General features: G+C 53.0%; 1 protein-coding gene and 2 long non-coding RNA genes across 3 annotated transcripts in view; all 3 read left to right on the forward strand.

Moving 5' to 3' along the window:
- The window catches only part of LOC118383100 (E3 ubiquitin-protein ligase RNF38-like), a 63,484-nt gene extending 42,582 nt beyond the window's left edge, over window positions 1-20,902 (forward strand). The window contains exons 5-10 of the mRNA XM_052503366.1: window positions 5,265-5,387; window positions 5,420-5,612; window positions 9,136-9,294; window positions 14,788-14,955; window positions 20,190-20,354; window positions 20,788-20,902. Of these exons, the coding sequence (XP_052359326.1) occupies window positions 5,265-5,387; window positions 5,420-5,612; window positions 9,136-9,294; window positions 14,788-14,955; window positions 20,190-20,354; window positions 20,788-20,895 (916 nt within the window). The 3' untranslated portion in view covers window positions 20,896-20,902. The remainder of the gene's footprint in view (window positions 1-5,264; window positions 5,388-5,419; window positions 5,613-9,135; window positions 9,295-14,787; window positions 14,956-20,189; window positions 20,355-20,787) is intronic.
- Window positions 17,094-19,288, forward strand: LOC127919624 (uncharacterized). The gene is made up of 3 exons (XR_008103511.1): window positions 17,094-17,147; window positions 18,784-19,135; window positions 19,204-19,288. It is a non-coding gene; the product is annotated as an uncharacterized LOC127919624 (long non-coding RNA).
- Window positions 17,261-18,503, forward strand: LOC127919619 (uncharacterized). The gene is made up of 3 exons (XR_008103504.1): window positions 17,261-17,312; window positions 17,608-17,958; window positions 18,335-18,503. It is a non-coding gene; the product is annotated as an uncharacterized LOC127919619 (long non-coding RNA).
- Window positions 20,903-21,087: the final 185 nt, after the last annotated feature.

Genomic DNA, 21,087 nt, shown 5'->3' on the forward strand with positions numbered 1-21,087 from the left:
GTCAGTTAGCCAGCCAGCCAGTCAGTTAGTCAGTCAGCCAGCCAGCCAGTCAGCCAGCCAGCCAGTGAGCCAGCCAGCCAGTGAGCCAGCCAGCCAGCCAGTGAGCCAGCCAGCCAGCCAGTGAGCCAGCCAGCCAGCCAGTGAGCCAGCCAGCCAGCCAGTGAGCGAGCCAGCCAGCCAGTTAGCCAGCCAGTTAGCCAGCCAGCCAGTTAGCCAGCCAGCCAGTTAGCCAGTCAGTTAGCCAGTTAGCCAGTCAGTTAGCCAGCCAGTTAGCCAGCCAGCCAGCCAGTCAGTTAGCCAGCCAGCCAGCCAGTCAGTTAGCCAGCCAGTTAGCCAGCCAGTCAGTTAGCCAGCCAGTCAGTTAGCCAGCCAGCCAGTCAGTTAGCCAGCCAGTCAGTTAGCCAGTTAGCCAGTCAGTTAGCCAGTCAGTTAGCCAGTCAGCCAGTCAGTTAGCCAGTCAGTTAGCCAGCCAGTCAGCCAGTCAGTCAGTGAGCCAGCCAGCCAGTCAGTTAGCCAGTCAGTCAGTCAGTTAGCCAGTCAGTCAGTCAGTCAGTTAGCCAGCCAGTCAGTCAGTTAGCCAGCCAGCCAGCCAGTCTGTTAGCCAGCCAGCCAGCCAGCCAGTCTGTTAGCCAGCCAGCCAGCCAGTCTGTTAGCCAGCCAGCCAGTCAGTTAGCCAGCCAGTCAATTAGCCAGCCAGTCAGTTAGCCAGTCAGTTAGCCAGCCAGCCAGTTAGCCAGTCAGTTAGCCAGCCAGCCAGTTAGCCGGTCAGTTAACCGGTCAGTTAACCGGTCAGCCAGCCAGCCAGTTACCCAGCCAGTTACCCAGCCAGTTACCCAGCCAGTTAAATAGCCAGCCAGTTAACCAGCCAGTTAGCCAGTCAGTTAACCAGCCAGTAAGCCAGTCAGTTAACCAGCCAGTAAGCCAGTCAGTTAACCAGCCAGTAAGCCAGTCAGTTAACCAGCCAGTAAGCCAGTCAGTTAACCAGCCAGTAAGCCAGTCAGTTAACCAGCCAGTAAGCCAGTCAGTTAACCAGCCAGCAAGCCAGTCAGTTAGCCAGCCAGTCAGCCAGTTACCCAGTCAGCCAGTCTGTTAGCCAGCCAGTTAGCCAGCCAGTTAGCCAGCCAGTTAGCCAGCCAGTTAGCCAGCCAGCTAGCCAGCCAGTTAGCCAGCCAGCTAGCCAGCCAGTTAGCCAGTTAGCCAGCCAGTTAGCCAGTTAGTCAGTTAGCCAGTCAGTTAGCCAGTTAGTCAGTTAGCCAGTCAGTTAGCCAGCCAGCCAGCCAGTTAGCCAGTCAGTTAGCCAGCCAGTTAGCCAGCCAGCCAGTTAGTCAGTTAGCCAGTCAGTTAGCCAGTTAGTCAGTTAGCCAGTCAGTTAACCAGTCAGCCAGCCAGTCAGTTAACCAGCCAGTTAGCCAGTCCGTTACCCAGCCAGTTAACCAGTCAGCCAGCCAGTTAACCAGTCAGCCAGCCAGTCAGTTAGCCAGTCAGTTAAATAGCCAGTCAGTTAAATAGCCAGTCAGTTAAATAGCCAGTCAGTTAACCAGCCAGTTAGCCAGTCAGTTAGCCAGTCAGGTAGCCAGTCAGGTAGCCACCCAGTCAGTTACCCAGTCAGCCAGTCAGTTACCCAGTCAGCCAGTCAGTTACCCAGTCAGCCAGTCAGTTAGCCAGTCAGGTAGCCAGTCAGTTAGCCAGTCAGTTAGCCAGTCAGGTAGCCAGTTAGTCAGTTAGCCAGTCAGTTAGCCAGCCAGCCAGCCAGTGAGCCAGCCAGCCAGCCAGTGAGCCAGCCAGCCAGCCAGTGAGCGAGCCAGCCAGCCAGTTAGCCAGCCAGTTAGCCAGCCAGCCAGTTAGCCAGCCAGCCAGTTAGCCAGTCAGCCAGTCAGTTACCCAGTCAGCCAGTCAGTTACCCAGTCAGCCAGTCAGTTACCCAGTCAGCCAGTCAGTTAGCCAGTCAGGTAGCCAGTCAGTTAGCCAGTCAGTTAGCCAGTCAGGTAGCCAGTTAGTCAGTTAGCCAGTCAGTTAGCCAGCCAGCCAGCCAGTGAGCCAGCCAGCCAGCCAGTGAGCCAGCCAGCCAGCCAGTGAGCGAGCCAGCCAGCCAGTTAGCCAGCCAGTTAGCCAGCCAGCCAGTTAGCCAGCCAGCCAGTTAGCCAGTCAGTTAGCCAGTTAGCCAGTCAGTTAGCCAGCCAGTTAGCCAGCCAGTTAGCCAGCCAGTCAGTTAGCCAGCCAGTTAGCCAGCCAGTCAGTTAGCCAGCCAGCCAGTTAGCCAGCCAGTCAGTTAGCCAGCCAGTCAGTTAGCCAGCCAGCCAGTCAGTTAGCCAGCCAGCCAGTCAGTTAGCCAGTCAGTTAGCCAGTTAGCCAGTCAGTTAGCCAGTCAGTTAGCCAGTCAGTTAGCCAGTCAGTCAGTCAGTCAGTCAGTTAGCCAGCCAGCCAGTCAGTTAGCCAGTCAGTCAGTCAGTCAGTCAGCCAGTCAGTCAGTCAGTCAGTTAGCCAGCCAGTCAGTCAGTTAGCCAGCCAGCCAGCCAGTCTGTTAGCCAGCCAGCCAGCCAGCCAGTCTGTTAGCCAGCCAGCCAGCCAGTCTGTTAGCCAGCCAGCCAGTCAGTTAGCCAGCCAGTCAATTAGCCAGCCAGTCAGTTAGCCAGTCAGTTAGCCAGCCAGCCAGTTAGCCGGTCAGTTAGCCAGCCAGCCAGTTTCAGTTAACGGTCAGTTAACCGGTCAGCCAGCCAGCCAGTTACCCAGCCAGTTACCCAGCCAGTTACCCAGCCAGTTACCCAGCCAGTTAAATAGCCAGCCAGTTAACCAGCCAGTTAGCCAGTCAGTTAACCAGCCAGTAAGCCAGTCAGTTAACCAGCCAGTAAGCCAGTCAGTTAACCAGCCAGTAAGCCAGTCAGTTAACCAGCCAGTAAGCCAGTCAGTTAACCAGCCAGTAAGCCAGTCAGTTAACCAGCCAGTAAGCCAGTCAGTTAACCAGCCAGTAAGCCAGTCAGTTAACCAGCCAGCAAGCCAGTCAGTTAGTCAGCCAGTTAGCCAGCCAGTTAGCCAGCCAGTTAGCCAGCCAGTTAGCCAGCCAGTTAGCCAGCTAGCCAGCCAGTTAGCCAGCCAGTTAGCCAGTTAGTCAGTTAGCCAGTCAGTTAGCCAGTTGGTCAGTTAGCCAGCCAGCCAGCCAGTTGTTAGTCAGTTAGCCAGCCAGTTAGCCAGCCAGCCAGTTAGTCAGTTAGCCAGTCAGTTAGCCAGTTAGTCAGTTAGCCAGTCAGTTAACCAGTCAGCCAGCCAGTCAGTTAACCAGCCAGTTAGCCAGTCCGTTACCCAGCCAGTTAACCAGTCAGCCAGCCAGTTAACCAGTCAGCCAGCCAGTCAGTTAGCCAGTCAGTTAAATAGCCAGTCAGTTAAATAGCCAGTCAGTTAAATAGCCAGTCAGTTAAATAGCCAGTCAGTTAACCAGCCAGTTAGCCAGTCAGTTAGTCAGTCAGGTAGCCAGTCAGTTAGCCAGTCAGGTAGCCACCGAGTCAGTCAGTCAGCCAGTCAGTTACCCAGTCAGCCAGTCAGTTACCCAGTCAGCCAGTCAGTTAGCCAGTCAGCCAGTCAGTTAGCCAGTCAGTTAGCCAGTCAGGTAGCCACCCAGTCAGTCAGTCAGCCAGTCAGTTACCCAGTCAGCCAGTCAGTTACCCAGTCAGCCAGTCAGTTACCCAGTCAGCCAGTCAGTTACCCAGTCAGCCAGTCAGTTACCCAGTCAGCCAGTCAGTTACCCAGTCAGCCAGTCAGTTACCCAGTCAGCCAGTCAGTTACCCAGTCAGCCAGTCAGTTACCCAGTCAGCCAGTCAGTTAGCCAGTCAGCCAGTCAGTTAGCCAGTCAGCCAGCCAGTCAGTTAGCCAGCCAGCCAGCCAGTCAGCCAGCCAGCCAGCCAGTCAGTCAGCCAGCCAGCCAGCCAGTCTGTTAGCCAGCCAGCCAGCCAGTCTATTAGCCAGCCAGTCTGTTAGCCAGCCAGCCAGCCAGTCTGTTAGCCAGCCAGCCAGCCAGTCTGTTAACCAGTCAGCCAGCCAGTCAGTTAGCCAGTCAGTTAAATAGCCAGTCAGTTAAATAGCCAGTCAGTTAGCCAGCCAGTTAGCCAGCCAGTTAGCCAGTCAGTTAGCCAGTCAGGTAGCCACCCAGTCAGTTACCCAGTCAGCCAGTCAGTTACCCAGTCAGCCAGTCAGTTACCCAGTCAGCCAGTCAGTTACCCAGTCAGCCAGTCAGTTACCCAGTCAGCCAGTCAGTTACCCAGTCAGCCAGTCAGTTAGCCAGTCAGCCAGTCAGTTAGCCAGTCAGTTAGTCAGTTAGCCAGTCAGCCAGTCAGTCAGCCAGTCAGTTAGCCAGCCAGCCAGTCAGTTAGCCAGCCAGTCAGTTAGCCAGCCAGTCAGTTAGCCAGCCAGCCAGCCAGCCAGTCAGTTAGCCAGCCAGCCAGTTAGCCAGCCAGCCAGCCAGCCAGTCTGTTAGCCAGCCAGCCAGCCAGTCTGTTAGCCAGCCAGCCAGCCAGCCAGTCAGTTAGCCAGCCAGCCAGCCAGTCTGTTAGCCAGCCAGCCAGCCAGTCTGTTAGCCAGCCAGCCAGCCAGTCTGTTAGCCAGCCAGCCAGCCAGCCAGTCTGTTAGCCAGCCAGCCAGCCAGCCAGCCAGTCTGTTAGCCAGCCAGCCAGCCAGTCTGTTAGCCAGCCAGCCAGCCAGTCTGTTAGCCAGCCAGCCAGCCAGCCAGTCTGTTAGCCAGCCAGCCAGCCAGTCTGAGCCAGCCAGCCAGCCAGTCTGTTAGCCAGCCAGCCAGCCAGTCTGTTAGCCAGCCAGCCAGCCAGTCTGTTAGCCAGCCAGCCAGCCAGCCTGTTAGCCAGCCAGTCTGTTAGCCAGCCTGTTAGCCAGCCAGTCTGTTAGCCAGCCAGCCAGCCAGTCTGTTAGCCAGCCAGCCAGCCAGTCTGTTAGCCAGCCAGCCAGTCAGTCTGTTAGCCAGCCAGCCAGCCAGTCTGTTAGCCAGCCAGTCAGTTAGCCAGCCAGTCTGTTAGCCAGCCAGTCTGTTAGCCAGCCAGTCTGTTAGCCAGTCTGTTAGCCAGCCAGCCAGCCAGTCAGTCAGTCAGTCAGTCAGCCAGTCAGTTAGCCAGCCAGCCAGTCAGTTAGCCAGTCAGTCAGTTTGGAATGCTGAGCTCTAGTCAATATTGACCAGTAAGATGATGATGATTGTAACTATGGTGATGACATATTATGTTGATGTATGATACTTATCAGAATGATGAAGACTTCTCTCTTCCCTCCAGTCCTCCAGCGCGTCGCCCGCGTGGCCGTCTCTCCCGCACCCCCCGTCACCTCCCCCCTCCTCCTCCTCCCCCCCACCACCCCTCCCCTCCTCCCCCTCCATCCGACTGGACCCCAGGACCAAAGCTACCGCCACCACTACCCTCACCCCCACCAGAGGACTCTCACCCCCCTCCTCCCCCTACGGCCAGCCCCAGCCCCTGCCGGTGGGGGCGTGGAGGAGCCTATTAACAGGTTCCACCCCTGCCCTGTCTCCACGGTTACTGCACCCCGCTGTCCATCATTCTCATCAAGCTGCTCACCACCACACACAGCAGCAAGGAGCCATGGTCATGGACCTTCATGAACAGGTTAGACTGGGAGAGGGAGGGGCCTATATTAACAGGTTAGACTGGGAGAGGGAGGGAGGGGCCTATATTAACAGGTTAGACTGGGAGAGGGAGGGAGGGGCCTATATTAACAGGTTAGACTGGGAGAGGGAGGGAGGGGCCTATATTAACAGGTTAGACTGGGAGAGGGAGGGAGGGGCCTATATTAACAGGTTAGACTGGGAGAGGGAGGGAGGGGCCTATATTAACAGGTTAGACTGGGAGAGGGAGGGAGGGGCCTATATTAACAGGTTAGACTGGGAGAGGGAGGGAGGGGCCTATATTAACAGGTTAGACTGGGAGAGGGAGGGAGGGGCCTATATTAACAGGTTAGACTGGGAGAGGGAGGGAGGGGGGGGCCTATATTAACAGGTTAGACTGGGAGAGGGAGGGAGGGAGGAGGGGGCCTATATTAACAGGTTAGGGAGGGAGGGAGGGAGGGGGAGGGGACCTATATTAACAGGTTAGACTGGGAGAGGGAGGGAGGGAAGAGGGGGCCTATATTAACAGGTTAGACTGGGGGAGGGAGGGAGGAGGGGGCCTATATTAACAGGTTAGACTGGGAGAGGGAGGGAGGGAGGAGGGGACCTATATTAACAGGTTAGACTGGGAGAGGGAGGGAGGAGGGGGCCTATATTAACAGGTTAGACTGGGAGAGGGAGGGAGGAGGGGCCTATATTAACAGGTTAGACTGGGAGAGGGAGGGGCCTATATTAACAGGTTAGACTGGGAGAGGGAGGCAGCCTATATTAACAGGTTAGACTGGGAGAGGGAGGGAGGAGGGGGCCTATATTAACAGGTTAGACTGGGAGAGGGAGGCAGCCTATATTAACAGGTTAGACTGGGAGAGGGAGGGAGGAGCAGGTTAGACTGGGAGAGGGAGGGGGCCTATATTAACAGGTTAGACTGGGGGAGGGGGCCTATATTAACAGGTTAGACTGGGGAGGGAGGGAGGAGGGGGCCTATATTAACAGGTTAGACTGGGAGACGGAGGGAGGAGGGGCCTATATTAACAGGTTAGACTGGGAGAGGGGGGGCCTATATTAACAGGTTAGACTGGGGAGGGAGGGAGGAGGGGGCCTATATTAACAGGTTAGACTGGGAGAGGGAGGAGGGGCCTATATTATCAGGTTAGACTGGGAGAGGGAGGGGGCCTATATTAACAGGTTAGACTGGGAGAGGGAGGGGCCTATATTATCAGGTTAGACTGGGAGACGGAGGGAGGAGGTGGCCTATATTAACAGGTTAGACTGGGAGAGGGAGGGGGCCTATATTAACAGGTTAGACTGGGAGAGGGAGGGGCCTATATTAACAGGTTAGACTGGGATAGGGAGGAGGGGGCCTATATTAACAGGTTAGACTGGGAGAGGGAGGTGGCCTATATTAACAGGTTAGACTGGGAGAGGGAGGGGCCTATATTAACAGGTTAGACGGGGGGAGGAGGGGGCCTATATTAACAGGTTAGACTGGGATAGGGAGGGAGGAGGGGGCCTATATTAACATGTTAGACTGGGAGAGGGAGGGGGCCTATATTAACAGGTTAGACTGGGAGAGGGAGGGGAGGTTAGACGGGGGAGGAGGGGGCCTATATTAACAGGATAGACTGGGAGAGGGAGGGGGCCTATATTAACAGGTTAGACTGGGAGAGGGAGGAGGGGCCTATATTAACAGGTTAGACTGGGGAGGGAGGGAGGGGGCCTATATTAACAGGTTAGACTGGGAGAGGGAGGGGGCCTATATTAACAGGTTAGACTGGGAGAGGGAGGGGGCCTATATTAACAGGTTAGACTGGGAGAGGGAGGGGGCCTATATTAACAGGTTAGACTGGGATAGGGAGGGAGGAGGGGGCCTATATTAACATGTTAGACTGGGAGAGGGAGGAGGGGCCTATATTAACAGGTTAGACTGGGGAGGGGAGGGGGCCTATATTAACAGGTTAGACTGGGAGAGGGAGGAGGGGCCTATATTAACAGGTTAGACTGGGAGAGGGAGGGAGGAGGGGGCCTATATTAACATGTTAGACTGGGAGAGGGAGGGAGGAGGGGACCTATATTAACATGTTAGACTGGGAGAGGGAGGGGACCTATATTAACAGGTTAGACTGGGAGAGGGAGGGAGGAGGGGGCCTATATTAACAGGTTAGACTGGGAGAGGGAGGGAGGAGGGGACCTATATTAACATGTTAGACTGGGAGAGGGAGGGGGCCTATATTAACAGGTTAGACTGGGAGAGGGAGGGGGCCTATATTAACAGGTTAGACTGGGAGAGGGAGGGGGCCTATATTAACAGGTTGGGAGGGAGGGAGGGAGGAGGGGACCTGTGTTGAGGGTTATGATATAAAATGCTAACCTCCTTGGTTATTATAATGGTGAGAGGTTAGCATGTCTTGGAGGGGTTATGATATAAAATGCTAACCTCCCTGGTTATTGTAATGGTGAGAGGTTAGCATGTCTTGGAGGGGTTATGATATAAAATGCTAACCTCTCTGGTTATTGTAATGGTGAGAGGTTAGCATGTCTTGGAGGGGTTATGATATAAAATGCTAACCTCCCTGGTTATTATAATGGTGAGAGGTTAGCATGTCTTGGAGTGGTTATGATATAAAATGCTAACCTCCCTGGTTATTGTAATGGTGAGAGGTTAGCATGTCTTGAGGGGGGTTATGATATAAAATGCTAACCTCCCTGGTTATTGTCATGGTGAGAGTTTAGCATGTCTTGAGGGGGGTTATGATATAAAATGCTAACCTCATTGGTTATTATAATGGTGAGAGGTTAGCATGTCTTGAGGGGGGTTATGATATAAAATGCTAACCTCCCTGGTTATTATAATGGTGAGAGGTTAGCATGTCTTGAGGGGGGTTATGATATAAAATGCTAACCTCCCTGGTTATTATAATGGTGAGAGGTTAGCATGTCTTGAGGGGGGTTATGATATAAAATGCTAACCTCCCTGGTTATTATAATGGTGAGAGGTTAGCATGTCTTGAGGGGGGTTATGATATAAAATGCTAACCTCCCTGGTTATTATAATGGTGAGAGGTTAGCATGTCTTGAGGGGGGGTTATGATATAAAATGCTAACCTCCCTGGTTATTATAATGGTGAGAGGTTAGCATGTCTTGGGGGGGGGGGGTTATGATATAAAATGCTAATCTCCCTGGTTATTATAATGGTGAGAGGTTAGCATGTCTTGGGGGGGTTATGATATAAAATGCTAACCTCCCTGGTTATTATAATGGTGAGAGGTTAGCATGTCTTGGGGGGGGTTATGATATAAAATGCTAATCTCCCTGGTTATTATAATGGTGAGAGGTTAGCATGTCTGGAGGGGTTATGATATAAAATGCTAACCTCCCTGGTTATTGTAATGGTGAGAGGTCTCATAGGGCGGCCCAACGTGTCCAGGTTTGGCCGTCATGGTAAATAAGAATTTGTTCTTAACTGACTTTCCTTGTTAAAGAAAAGCAATTTTTAAAATTAATATATTAACTCTCTCTCCAACAGGCCTCAGTCCCAGTCTCCTATACGGTGACTCCTGTCCCTTCTCATCATGGTCTTGTAGCTCCTCTGTATACAGGACAGCACCTCCCTCCTGTCTGTTCTTCTCAACAACAGATCCCAGCATGCAGTGTGGTCTTCAGTACAGGACAACACTACCACCCTGTGAGTAGAGACAGTAGTGTGTGTGGTCTTCAGGACAACACTACCACCCTGTGGGTAGAGACAGTAGTGTGTGTGGTCTTCAGTACAACACTACCACCCTCTGAGTAGAGACAGTAGTGTGTGTGTGTGGTCTTCAGGACAACACTACCACCCTCTGAGTAGAGACAGAAGTGTGTGTGTGGTCTTCAGGACAACACTACCACCCTGTGAGTAGAGACAGTAGTGTGTGTGTGTGTGTGGTCTTCAGGACAACACTACCACCCTGTGAGTAGAGACAGTAGTGTGTGTGTGTGTGGTCTTCAGGACAACACTACCACCCTGTGAGTAGAGACAGTAGTGTGTGTGGTCTTCAGGACAACACTACCACCCTGTGAGTAGAGACAGTAGAGTTTGTGTGTGTGTGGTCTTCAGGACATCACGACCACCCTGTGAGTAGAGACAGTTGTGTGAGTGTGTGTGTGTGGTCTTCAGGACATCACGACCACCCTGTGAGTAGAGACAGTAGTGTGTGTGTGTGTGTGTGTGTGTGTGTGGTCTTCAGGACAACACACCACCCTGTGAGTAGAGACAGTAGTGTGTGTGTGTGGTCTTCAGGACAACACTACCACCCTGTGAGTAGAGACAGTAGTGTGTGTATGGTCTTCAGGACAACACTACCACCCTGTGAGTAGAGACAGTAGTGTGTGTGTGTGGTCTTCAGGACAACACTACCACCCTGTGGGTAGAGACAGTAGTGTGTGTGTGGTCTTCAGGACATCACGACCACCCTGTGAGTAGAGACAGTAGTGTGTGTGTGGTCTTCAGGACAACACTACCACCCTGTGAGTAGAGACAGTAGTGTGTGTGTGTGGTCTTCAGGACAACACTGGTCCACCCTGTGGTACCAGTAGTGTCATGTGGTCTGTCTAGGACAACACTTCCACCCTGTGGGTAGAGACAGTAGTGTGTGTGTGGTCTTCAGGACAACATTCCACCCTGTCTAGAGACAGTAGTGTGTGTGTGTGGTCTTCAGGACAACACTACCACCCTGTGAGTAGAGACAGTAGTGTGTGTGTGTGGTCTTCAGGACAACACTACCAGTAGAGACAGTAGTGTGTGTGGTCTTGGACAACTACCACCCTGTGGGTAGAGACCAGTGTGTGTGGTCTTCAGGACAACACTACCACCCTGTGAGTAGAGACAGTAGTGTGTGTGTGTGGTCTTCAGGACAACACTACCACCCTGTGAGTAGAGACAGTAGAGTTTGTGTGTGTGTGGTCTTCAGGACAACACTACCACCCTGTGAGTAGAGACAGTAGTACCAGTGTGTGGTCTTCAGGACAACACTACCACCCTGTGAGTAGAGACAGTAGTGTGTGTGTGTGTGTGTGTGTGTGGTCTTCAGGACAACAGACCACCCTGTGAGTAGAGACTAGTGTGTGTGGTCTTCATTCACACCACCCTGTGAGTAGAGACAGTAGTGGTGTGTGGTCTTCAGGACAACACTACCACCCTGTGAGTAGAGACAGTAGTGTGTGTGTGTGTGTGTGTGTGGTCTTCAGGACAACACTACCACCCTGTGAGTAGAGACAGTAGTGTGTGTGTGTGTGTGTGTGTGTGTGGTCTTCAGGACAACTTGGTCTACCCTGTGAGTAGAGACAGTAGAGTTTGTGTGTGTGTGGTCTTCAGGACATCACGACCACCCTGTGAGTAGAGACAGTAGAGCTTTTTGTGTGTGTGTGTGTGTGTGGTCTTGGATACCAGACCACCCTATCATTAGAGACAGTAGTGTGTGTGGTCTTCAGGACAACACTACCACCCTGTGAGTAGAGACAGTAGTGTGTGTGGTCTTCAGTACAACACTACCACCCTCTGGTAGAGACAGTAGTGTGTGTGTGGTCTTCAGGACATCACTACCACCCTGTGGTAGAGACAGTAGAGTTTGTGTGTGTGGTCTTCAGACATCACGACCACCCTGTGGTAGAGACAGTAGTGTGTGTGTGTGGTCTTCAGGACATCATTCCACCCTGTGAGTAGAGACAGTAGTGTGTGTGTGTGTGGTCTAGACAACACTACCACCTTGGCTCTTCAGTCCTTGAATTGGTTCTCCTGGGTCATGTTCAAGAGGCCACAACATTTAGAACATTTCAGCTACAAATGTCTAGTCTGGTACCAGTCTGTCTACCTATCATTCCACTCCTTGGTCTAGTCTGGGTACCAGTCAGCTATCATACCAGTCTGTCTAGCTATCATTCCACTCCTTGGTCTAGTCTGGATACCAGGTCAGCTATCATTCCACTCCTTGGTCTAGTCTGTGTACCAGTCAGCTATCATTCCACTCCTTGGTCTAGTCTGGATACCAGTCAGCTATCATTCCACTCCTTGGTCTAGTCTGGTACCAGTCAGCTATCATTCCACTCCTTGGTCTAGTCTGGATACCAGTCAGCTATCATTCCACTCCTTGGTCTAGTCTGGTACCAGTCAGCTATCATTCCACTCCTTGGTCTAGCCTGGATACCAGTCAGCTATCATTCCACTCCTTGGTCTAGTCTGGATACCAGTCAGCTATCATTCCACTCCTTGGTCTAGCCTGGATACCAGTCAGCTATCATTCCACTCCTTGGTCTAGCCTGGATACCAGTCAGCTATCATTCCACTCCTTGGTCTAGTCTGGATACCAGTCAGCTATCATTCCACTCCTTGGTCTAGCCTGGATACCAGTCAGCTATCATTCCACTCCTTGGTCTAGCCTGGATACCAGTCAGCTATCATTCCACTCCTTGGTCTAGTCTGGATACCAGTCAGCTATCATTCCACTCCTTGGTCTAGTCTGGATACCAGTCAGCTATCATTCCACTCCTTGGTCTAGTCTGGATACCAGTCAGCTATCATTCCACTCCTTGGTCTAGTCTGGATACCAGTCAGCTATCATTCCACTCCTTGGTCTAGTTTGATACCAGTCAGCTATCATTCCACTCCTTGGTCTAGTCTGGATACCAGTCAGCTATCATTCCAATCCTTGGTCTAGTCTGGATACCAGTCAGCTATCATTCCACTCCTTGGTCTAGTCTGGATACCTGGATACCAGTCAGCTATCATTCCACTCCTTGGTCTAGTCTGGATACCAGTCAGCTATCATTCCACTCCTTGGTCTAGTCTGGATACCAGTCAGCTATCATTCCACTCCTTGGTCTAGTCTGGATACCAGTCAGCTATCATTCCACTCCTTGGTCTCGTCTGGATACCAGTCAGCTATCATTCCACTCCTTGGTCTAGTCTGGATACCAGTCAGCTATCATTCCACTCCTTGGTCTAGTCTGGATACCAGTCTGGATACCAGTCAGCTATCATTCCACTCTTGGTCTAGTCTGGATACCAGTCTGGATACCAGTCAGCTATCATTCCACTCCTTGGTCTAGTCTGGATACCAGTCAGCTATCATTCCACTCATTGGTCTAGTCTGGATACCAGTCAGCTATCATTCCACTCCTTGGTCTAGTCTGGATACCAGTCAGCTATCATTCCACTCATTGGTCTAGTCTGGATACCAGTCAGCTATCATTCCACTCCTTGGTCTAGTCTGGATACCAGTCTGGATACCAGTCAGCTATCATTCCACTCATTGGTCTAGTCTGGATACCAGTCAGCTATCATTCCACTCCTTGGTCTAGTCTGGATACCAGTCAGCTATCATTCCACTCCTTGGTCTAGTCTGGATACCAGTCAGCTATCATTCCACTCATTGGTCTAGTCTGGATACCAGTCAGCTATCATTCCACTCATTGGTCTAGTCTGGATACCAGTCAGCTATCATTCCACTCCTTGGTCTAGTCTGGATACCAGTCTGGATACCAGTCAGCTATCATTCCACTCCTTGGTCTAGTCTGGTACCAGTCAGCTATCATACCACTCCTTGGTCTAGTCTGGATACCAGTCAGCTATCATACCACTCCTTGGTCTAGTCTGGTACCAGTCAGCTATCATACCACTCCTTGGTCTAGTCTGGTACCAGTCAGCTATCATACCACTCCTTGGTCTAGTCTGGTACCAGTCAGCTATCACACCACTCCTTGTTCCTGTCCTCTGGTGTAATGATGTTGTTATGCTTGTTGGTGTTTGCTGTCCTCTGGTGTAATGATGTTGTTATGCTTGTTGGTGTTTGCTGTCCCCTGGTGGCAGAAATAATTAATTGCAGATATGTCATTGTCATTCACAGTAGTATCACACCTCACTTTCTCTCAATTCAATTCAATTCAAGGGCTTTATTGGCATGGGAAACATGTGTTAACATTGCCAAAGCAAGTGAGGTAGACAACATACAAAGTGAATATATAAAGTGAAAAACAACAAAAATTAACAGTAAACATTACACATACAACAGTTTCAAAACAGTAAAGACATTACAAATGTCATATTATATATATATATACATACACAATGTACAAATAATTAAAGGACACAAGATAAAATAAATAAGCATAAATATGGGTTGTATTTACAATGGTGTTTGTTCTTCACTGGTTGCCCTTTTCTCGTGGCAACAGGTCACAAATCTTGCTGCTGTGATGGCACACTGTGGAATTTCACCCAGTAGGTATGGGAGTTTTTCAAAATTGGATATGTTTTCGAATTCTTTGTGGATCTGTGTGATCTGGGGGAAATATGTCTCTCTAATATGGTCATACATTGGGCAGGAGGTTAGGAAGTGCAGCTCAGTTTCCACCTCATTTTGTGGGCAGTGAGCACATAGCCTGTCTTCTCTTGAGAGCCATGTCTGCCTACGGCGGCCTTTCTCAATAGCAAGGCTATGCTCACTGAGTCTGTACATAGTCAAAGCTTTCCTTAATTTTGGGTCAGTCACAGTGGTCAGGTATTCTGCCGCTGTGTACTCTCTGTGTAGGGCCAAATAGCATTCTAGTTTGCTCTGTTTTTTTGTTAATTCTTTCCAATGTGTTAAGTAATTATCTTTTTGTTTTCTCATGATTTGGTTGGGTCTAATTGTGCTGTTGTCCTGGGGCTCTGTAGGGTGTGTTTGTGTTTGTGAACAGAGCCCCAGGACCAGTTTGCTTAGGGACTCTTCTCCAGGTTCATCTCTCTGTTTGTGATGGCTTTGTTATGGAAGGTTTGTGAATCGCTTCCTTTTAGGTGGTTGTAGAATTTAATGGCTCTTTTCTGGATTTTGATAATTAGTGGGTATCGGCCTAATTCTGCTCTGCATGCATTATTTGGTGTTTTACGTTGTACACGGAGGATATTTTTGCAGAATTCTGCGTGCAGAGTCTCAATTTGGTGTTTGTCCCATTTTGTGAAGTCTTGGTTGGTGAGCGGACCCCAGACCTCACAACCATAAAGGGCAATGGGCTCTATGACTGATTCAAGTATTTTTAGCCAAATCCTAATTGGTATGTTGAAATTTGTTTCTTTTGATGGCATAGAATGCCCTTCTTGCCTTGTCTCTCAGATCGTTCACACTCTCTCTCTCTCTCTCTCTCTCTCTCTCTCTCTCTCTCTCAGATGCTGGGGGCGTGTTCGGTGCAGCATTTACCTGTGCCCTACTCCTTTCCCTCCCTCCTCTCCAATGATCCTCCTTTCCTCCTCCCCCCTCCCCACCTCTCTCACCACCCCCCTCACCTCCCTCCACCTGGACATTTCCTTCCCTTCCCGACACAACAGTCCAGATCGGTAAGAAACACATCTCTCTTGATTTTCATTATAATCAGGAGTTGTATTTATGACATTTTCTCCAAGGATCCAATCTAGTTTTTGTTTTTAATGTCTGTGTTTTTCAAAGTACCCACTCTAGTTTGTTTTTTAATATCATGCAATTAGATGTAATGAGTCTTCAATACATTATTATTTACAATGACGGCCTACCCTGTCCAAACCCTCCCCTAACCCGGACGACACTGGGCCAATCGTGTGCCGCCCTGTGGGACTACCCAGGCCCTTTAACCACTAAGGTAGTGGTGCCGCCCAGGCCCATTAAGGTAGTGGTGCCGTCCAGGCCCTCTAACCATTAAGGTAGTGGTGCCGTCCAGGCCCTCTAACCATTAAGTTAGTGGTGCCGTCCAGGCCCTCTAACCACTAAGTTAGTGGTGCCGTCCAGGCCCTCTAACCACTAAGTTAGTGGTGCCGCCCAGGCCCTCTAACCACTAAGGTAGTGGTGCCGCCCAGGCCCTCTAACCACTAAGGTAGTGGTGCCGCCCAGGCCCTCTAACCATTAAGGTAGTGGTGCCGCCCAGGCCCTCTAACCATTAAGGTAGTGGTGCGTCCAGGCCCTTTAACCATTAAGGTAGTGGTGCCGCCCAGGCCCTCTAACCATTAAGGTAGTGGTGCGCCCAGGCCCTTTAACCATTAAGGTAGTGGTGCCGCCCAGGCCCTTTAACATTAAGGTAGTGGTGCCGCCCAGGCCCTTTAACCATTAAGGTAGTGGTGCCGCCCAGGCCCTCTAACCATTAAGGTAGTGGTGCCGCCCAGGCCCTCTAACCATTAAGGTAGTGGTGCCGCCCAGGCCCTCTAACCATTAAGGTAGTGGTGCCGCCCAGGCCCTCTAACCATTAAGGTAGTGGTGCCGCCCAGGCCCTCTAACCACTAAGGTAGTGGTGCCGCCCAGGCCCTCTAACCACTAAGGTAGTGGTGCCGCCCAGGCCCTCTAACCACTAAGGTAGTGGTGCCGCCCAGGCCCTCTAACCACTAAGGTAGTGGTGCCGCCCAGGCCCTCTAACCACTAAGGTAGTGGTGCCGCCCAGGCCCTCTAACCACTAAGGTAGTGGTGCCGCCCAGGCCCTCTAACCACTAAGGTAGTGGTGCCGCCCAGGCCCTCTAACCACTAAGGTAGTGGTGCCGCCCAGGCCCTCTAACCACTAAGGTAGTGGTGCCGCCCAGGCCCTCTAACCACTAAGGTAGTGGTGCCGCCCAGGCCCTCTAACCACTAAGGTAGTGGTGCCGCCCAGGCCCTCTAACCACTAAGGTAGTGGTGCCGCCCAGGCCCTCTAACCACTAAGGTAGTGGTGCCGCCCAGGCCCTCTAACCACTAAGGTAGTGGTGCCGCCCAGGCCCTCTAACCACTAAGGTAGTGGTGCCGCCCAGGCCCTCTAACCACTAAGGTAGTGGTGCCGCCCAGGCCCTCTAACCACTAAGGTAGTGGTGCCGCCCAGGCCCTCTAACCACTAAGGTAGTGGTGCCGCCCAGGCCCTCTAACCACTAAGGTAGTGGTGCCGCCCAGGCCCTCTAACCACTAAGGTAGTGGTGCCGCCCAGGCCCTCTAACCACTAAGGTAGTGGTGCCGCCCAGGCCCTCTAACCACTAAGGTAGTGGTGCCGCCCAGGCCCTCTAACCACTAAGGTAGTGGTGCCGCCCAGGCCCTCTAACCACTAAGGTAGTGGTGCCGCCCAGGCCCTCTAACCACTAAGGTAGTGGTGCCGCCCAGGCCCTCTAACCACTAAGGTAGTGGTGCCGCCCAGGCCCTCTAACCACTAAGGTAGTGGTGCCGCCCAGGCCCTCTAACCACTAAGGTAGTGGTGCCGCCCAGGCCCTCTAACCACTAAGGTAGTGGTGCCGCCCAGGCCCTCTAACCACTAAGGTAGTGGTGCCGCCCAGGCCCTCTAACCACTAAGGTAGTGGTGCCGCCCAGGCCCTCTAACCACTAAGGTAGTGGTGCCGCCCAGGCCCTCTAACCACTAAGGTAGTGGTGCCGCCCAGGCCCTCTAACCACTAAGGTAGTGGTGCCGCCCAGGCCCTCTAACCACTAAGGTAGTGGTGCCGCCCAGGCCCTCTAACCACTAAGGTAGTGGTGCCGCCCAGGCCCTCTAACCACTAAGGTAGTGGTGCCGCCCAGGCCCATTAAGGTAGTGGTGCCGCCCAGGCCCATTAAGGTAGTAACCATTAAGGTAGTGGTGCCGCCCAGGCCCTAAGGTAGTGGTGCCGCCCACCACTAAGGTAGTGGTGCCGCCCAGGCCCATTAAGGTAGTGGTCTAACCACTAAGGTAGTGGTGCCGCCCAGGCCCTCTAAGGTAGTGGTGCCGCCCAGGCCCTCTAAGGTAGTGGTGCCGCCCAGGCTAACCATTAAGGTAGTGGTGCCGCCCAGGCTAACCACTAAGGTAGTGGTGCCGCCCAGCCCTCTAACCACTAAGGTAGTGGTGCCGCCCAGGCCACTAAGGTAGTGGTGCCGCCCAGGCCCATTAAGGTAGTGGTGCCTAACCACTAAGGTAGTGGTGCCGCCCAGGCCCTCTAAGGTAGTGGTGCCGCCCACCACTAAGGTAGTGGTGCCGCCCAGGCCCTCTAAGGTAGTGGTGCCGCCCACTAAGGTAGTGGTGCCGCCCAGGCCCTCTAAAGGTAGTGGTGCCGCCCAGGCCCTCTAAGGTAGTGGTGCCGCCCAGGCCCTCTAAGGTAGTGGTGCCGCCCAGGCCCTCTAAGGTAGTGGTGCCGCCCAGGCCCTCTAAGGTAGTGGTGCCGCCCAGGCCCTCTAAGGTAGTGGTGCCGCCCAGGCCCTCTAAGGTAGTGGTGCCGCCCAGGCCCTCTAAGGTAGTGGTGCCGCCCAGGCCCTCTAAGGTAGTGGTGCCGCCCAGGCCCTCTAAGGTAGTGGTGCCGCCCAGGCCCTCTAAGGTAGTGGTGCCGCCCAGGCCCTCTAAGGTAGTGGTGCCGCCCAGGCCCTCTAAGGTAGTGGTGCCGCCCAGGCCCTCTAAGGTAGTGGTGCCGCCCAGGCCCATTAAGGTAGTGGTGCCGCCCAGGCCCTCTAAGGTAGTGGTGCCGCCCAGGCCCCTAACCACTAAGGTAGTGGTGCCGCCCAGGCCCCCACTAAGGTAGTGGTGCCGCCCAGGCCCTCTAAGGTAGTGGTGCCGCCCACTAAGGTAGTGGTGCCGCCCAGGCCCTCTAAGGTAGTGGTGCCGCCCAGGCCCCTCTAAGGTAGTGGTGCCGCCCAGGCCCCTAACCACTAAGGTAGTGGTGCCGCCCAGGCCCTCTAAGGTAGTAACCCTCTAAGGTAGTGGTGCCGCCCAGGCCCTCTAAGGTAGTGGTGCCGCCCAGGACCTCTAAGGTAGTGGTGCCGCCCAGGCCCACTAAGGTAGTGGTGCCGCCCAGGCCCTCTAAGGTAGTGGTGCCGCCCAGGCCCTCTAAGGTAGTGGTGCCGCCCAGGCCCTCTAAGGTAGTGGTGCCGCCCAGGCCCTCTAAGGTAGTGGTGCCGCCCAGGCCCTCTAAGGTAGTGGTGCCGCCCAGGCCCTCTAAGGTAGTGGTGCCGCCCACATTAAGGTAGTGGTGCCGCCCAGGCCCATTAAGGTAGTGGTGCCGCCCAGGCCCTCTAACCATTAAGGTAGTGGTGCCGCCCAGGCCCACTAAGGTAGTGGTGCCGCCCAGGCCCTCTAACCATTAAGGTAGTGGTGCCGCCCAGGCCCATTAAGGTAGTGGTGCCGCCCAGGCCCTCTAACCACTAAGGTAGTGGTGCCGTCCAGGCCCATTAAGGTAGTGGTGCCGTCCAGGCCCATTAAGGTAGTGGTGCCGTCCAGGCCCATTAAGGTAGTGGTGCCGCCCAGGCCCATTAAGGTAGTGGTGCCGCCCAGGCCCATTAAGGTAGTGGTGCCGCCCAGGCCCATTAAGGTAGTGGTGCCGCCCAGGCCCATTAAGGTAGTGGTGCCGCCCAGGCCCATTAAGGTAGTGGTGCCGCCCAGGCCCATTAAGGTAGTGGTGCCGCCCAGGCCCATTAAGGTAGTGGTGCCGCCCAGGCCCATTAAGGTAGTGGTGCCGCCCAGGCCCTCTAACCACTAAGGTAGTGGTGCCGCCCAGGCCCTCTAACCACTAAGGTAGTGGTGCCGCCCAGGCCCTTTAACCACTAAGGTAGTGGTGCCGCCCAGGCCCATTAACCACTAAGGTAGTGGTGCCGTCCAGGCCCATTAACCACTAAGGTAGTGGTGCCGTCCAGGCCCATTAACCACTAAGGTAGTGGTGCCGCCCAGGCCCTTTAACCACTAAGGTAGTGGTGCCGCCCAGGCCCATTAACCACTAAGGTAGTGGTGCCGCCCAGGCCCATTAACCACTAAGGTAGTGGTGCCGCCCAGGCCCTCTAACCACTAAGGTAGTGGTGCCGCCCAGGCCCTCTAACCACTAAGGTAGTGGTGCCGCCCAGGCCCTCTAACCACTAAGGTAGTGGTGCCGCCCAGGCCCTCTAACCATTAAGGTAGTGGTGCCGCCCAGGCCCTCCAACCATTAAGGTAGTGGTGCGCCCAGGCCCTCCAACCATTAAGGTAGTGGTGCGTCCAGGCCCTCCAACCATTAAGGTAGTGGTGCCGTCCAGGCCCATTAAGGTAGTGGTGCCGCCCAGGCCCTCTAACCATTAAGGTAGTGGTGCCGTCCAGGCCCTCCTAACATTAAGGTAGTGGTGCCGCCCAGGCCCATTAAGGTAGTGGTGCCGTCCAGGTCCTGGTTTTGTAATGCTGAATCTGCATTGTTACTACTTGGTTAAATAAGTTGCTGCTGTTCTGCTTAGTCACAGAATGGTTAAGTTAAGTCTCATATTCACATCTTAAATTGCCTTCTCTTCACTATGTGCTCACTTTGACTTTACTTATAATTAGTGACTTGACATAACAGTTTGAGTCCATTATAAACTTTCCCCCCTGGCCTTGAGAACCCTTGAGACTAGAGAAGTTGTAACAGCACATAGTCCCCTTATGTATGCCTATGTCCCTTCATAGCCCTTTTAATATGCCTATGACCCTTCATAGCCCTTTTAATATGCCTATGACCCTTCATAGCCCTTTTAATATGCCTATGACCCTTCATAGCCCTTTTAATATGCCTATGACCCTTCATAGCCCTTTTAGTATGCCTATGACCCTTCATAGCCCTTTTAGTATGCCTATGACCCTTCATAGCCCTTTTTGTATGCTTATGACCCTACATAACCCTTTGTATCCCTGTCATAGCCGTTGCAGAGGATAGAGAACGAGGTGGAGCTGCTTGGAGAGCACCTGTCTGTGGGAGGGGGGTTCAACTACCCTCATGGACACCACCCCTCCTCCCTGCCCCCCTCCACCCCCCTCCAGTTCCTGTCTCATCACGACTCCCTGTCACAGGAGCTGTTCGGAGTGGTAAGACGTCCCCCCACCCCCCAGTACCTCGCTCACCCCTCCTCCCTGCCCCCCTCCACCCCCCTCCAGTTCCTGTCTCATCACGACTCCCTATCACAGGAGCTTTATTATGGATCCCCATTAGTTCCTGCCAAGGCAGCAGCTACTCTTCCTGGGGTTTATTATGGATCCCCATTAGTTCCTGCCAAGGCAGCAGCTACTCTTCCTGGGGTTTATTATGGATCCCCATTAGTTCCTGCCAAGGCAGCAGCTACTCTTCCTGGGGTTAATTATGGATCCCCATTAGTTTCTACAATGCATTCACAACAGATTTCACAACATGTTACTATAACAGTATGTCACACACACACACACACACACACACAGATGGAGAACAACATGCCATCACCTCTATGAAGGGTTCTTACCATTCCTTCCTCTGTCCCTCTCCCAGCCGTACCCCCACTTCATGCCTCGGCGAATCACAGGGCGTCGTTACCGCTCCCAGCAGACCGTGCCCCCGCCCCCCTACCACCCAGGCTTCCTGCCTTACTTCCTGTGAGTACTTCTTCTTCTCTTGTTGTTGTAGCACCACCTGGTATGCAGTACACGTTGGAACAAATCATGGGTTTATATGGTATAATACTGTATGGTCTTATATTAGGCATGGTGATCATTTTGTTTATTTAAATGTATCTCTCTCCTCCCCTCCCTCTCCCCCTCTTCTCTCTCTCCCCTGTCACTCCATCTCTCC

The sequence above is a fragment of the Oncorhynchus keta genome, unplaced genomic scaffold (genome assembly GCF_023373465.1).
Source record: "Oncorhynchus keta strain PuntledgeMale-10-30-2019 unplaced genomic scaffold, Oket_V2 Un_contig_17258_pilon_pilon, whole genome shotgun sequence".
Taxonomy (NCBI): Eukaryota; Metazoa; Chordata; class Actinopteri; order Salmoniformes; family Salmonidae; genus Oncorhynchus; species Oncorhynchus keta.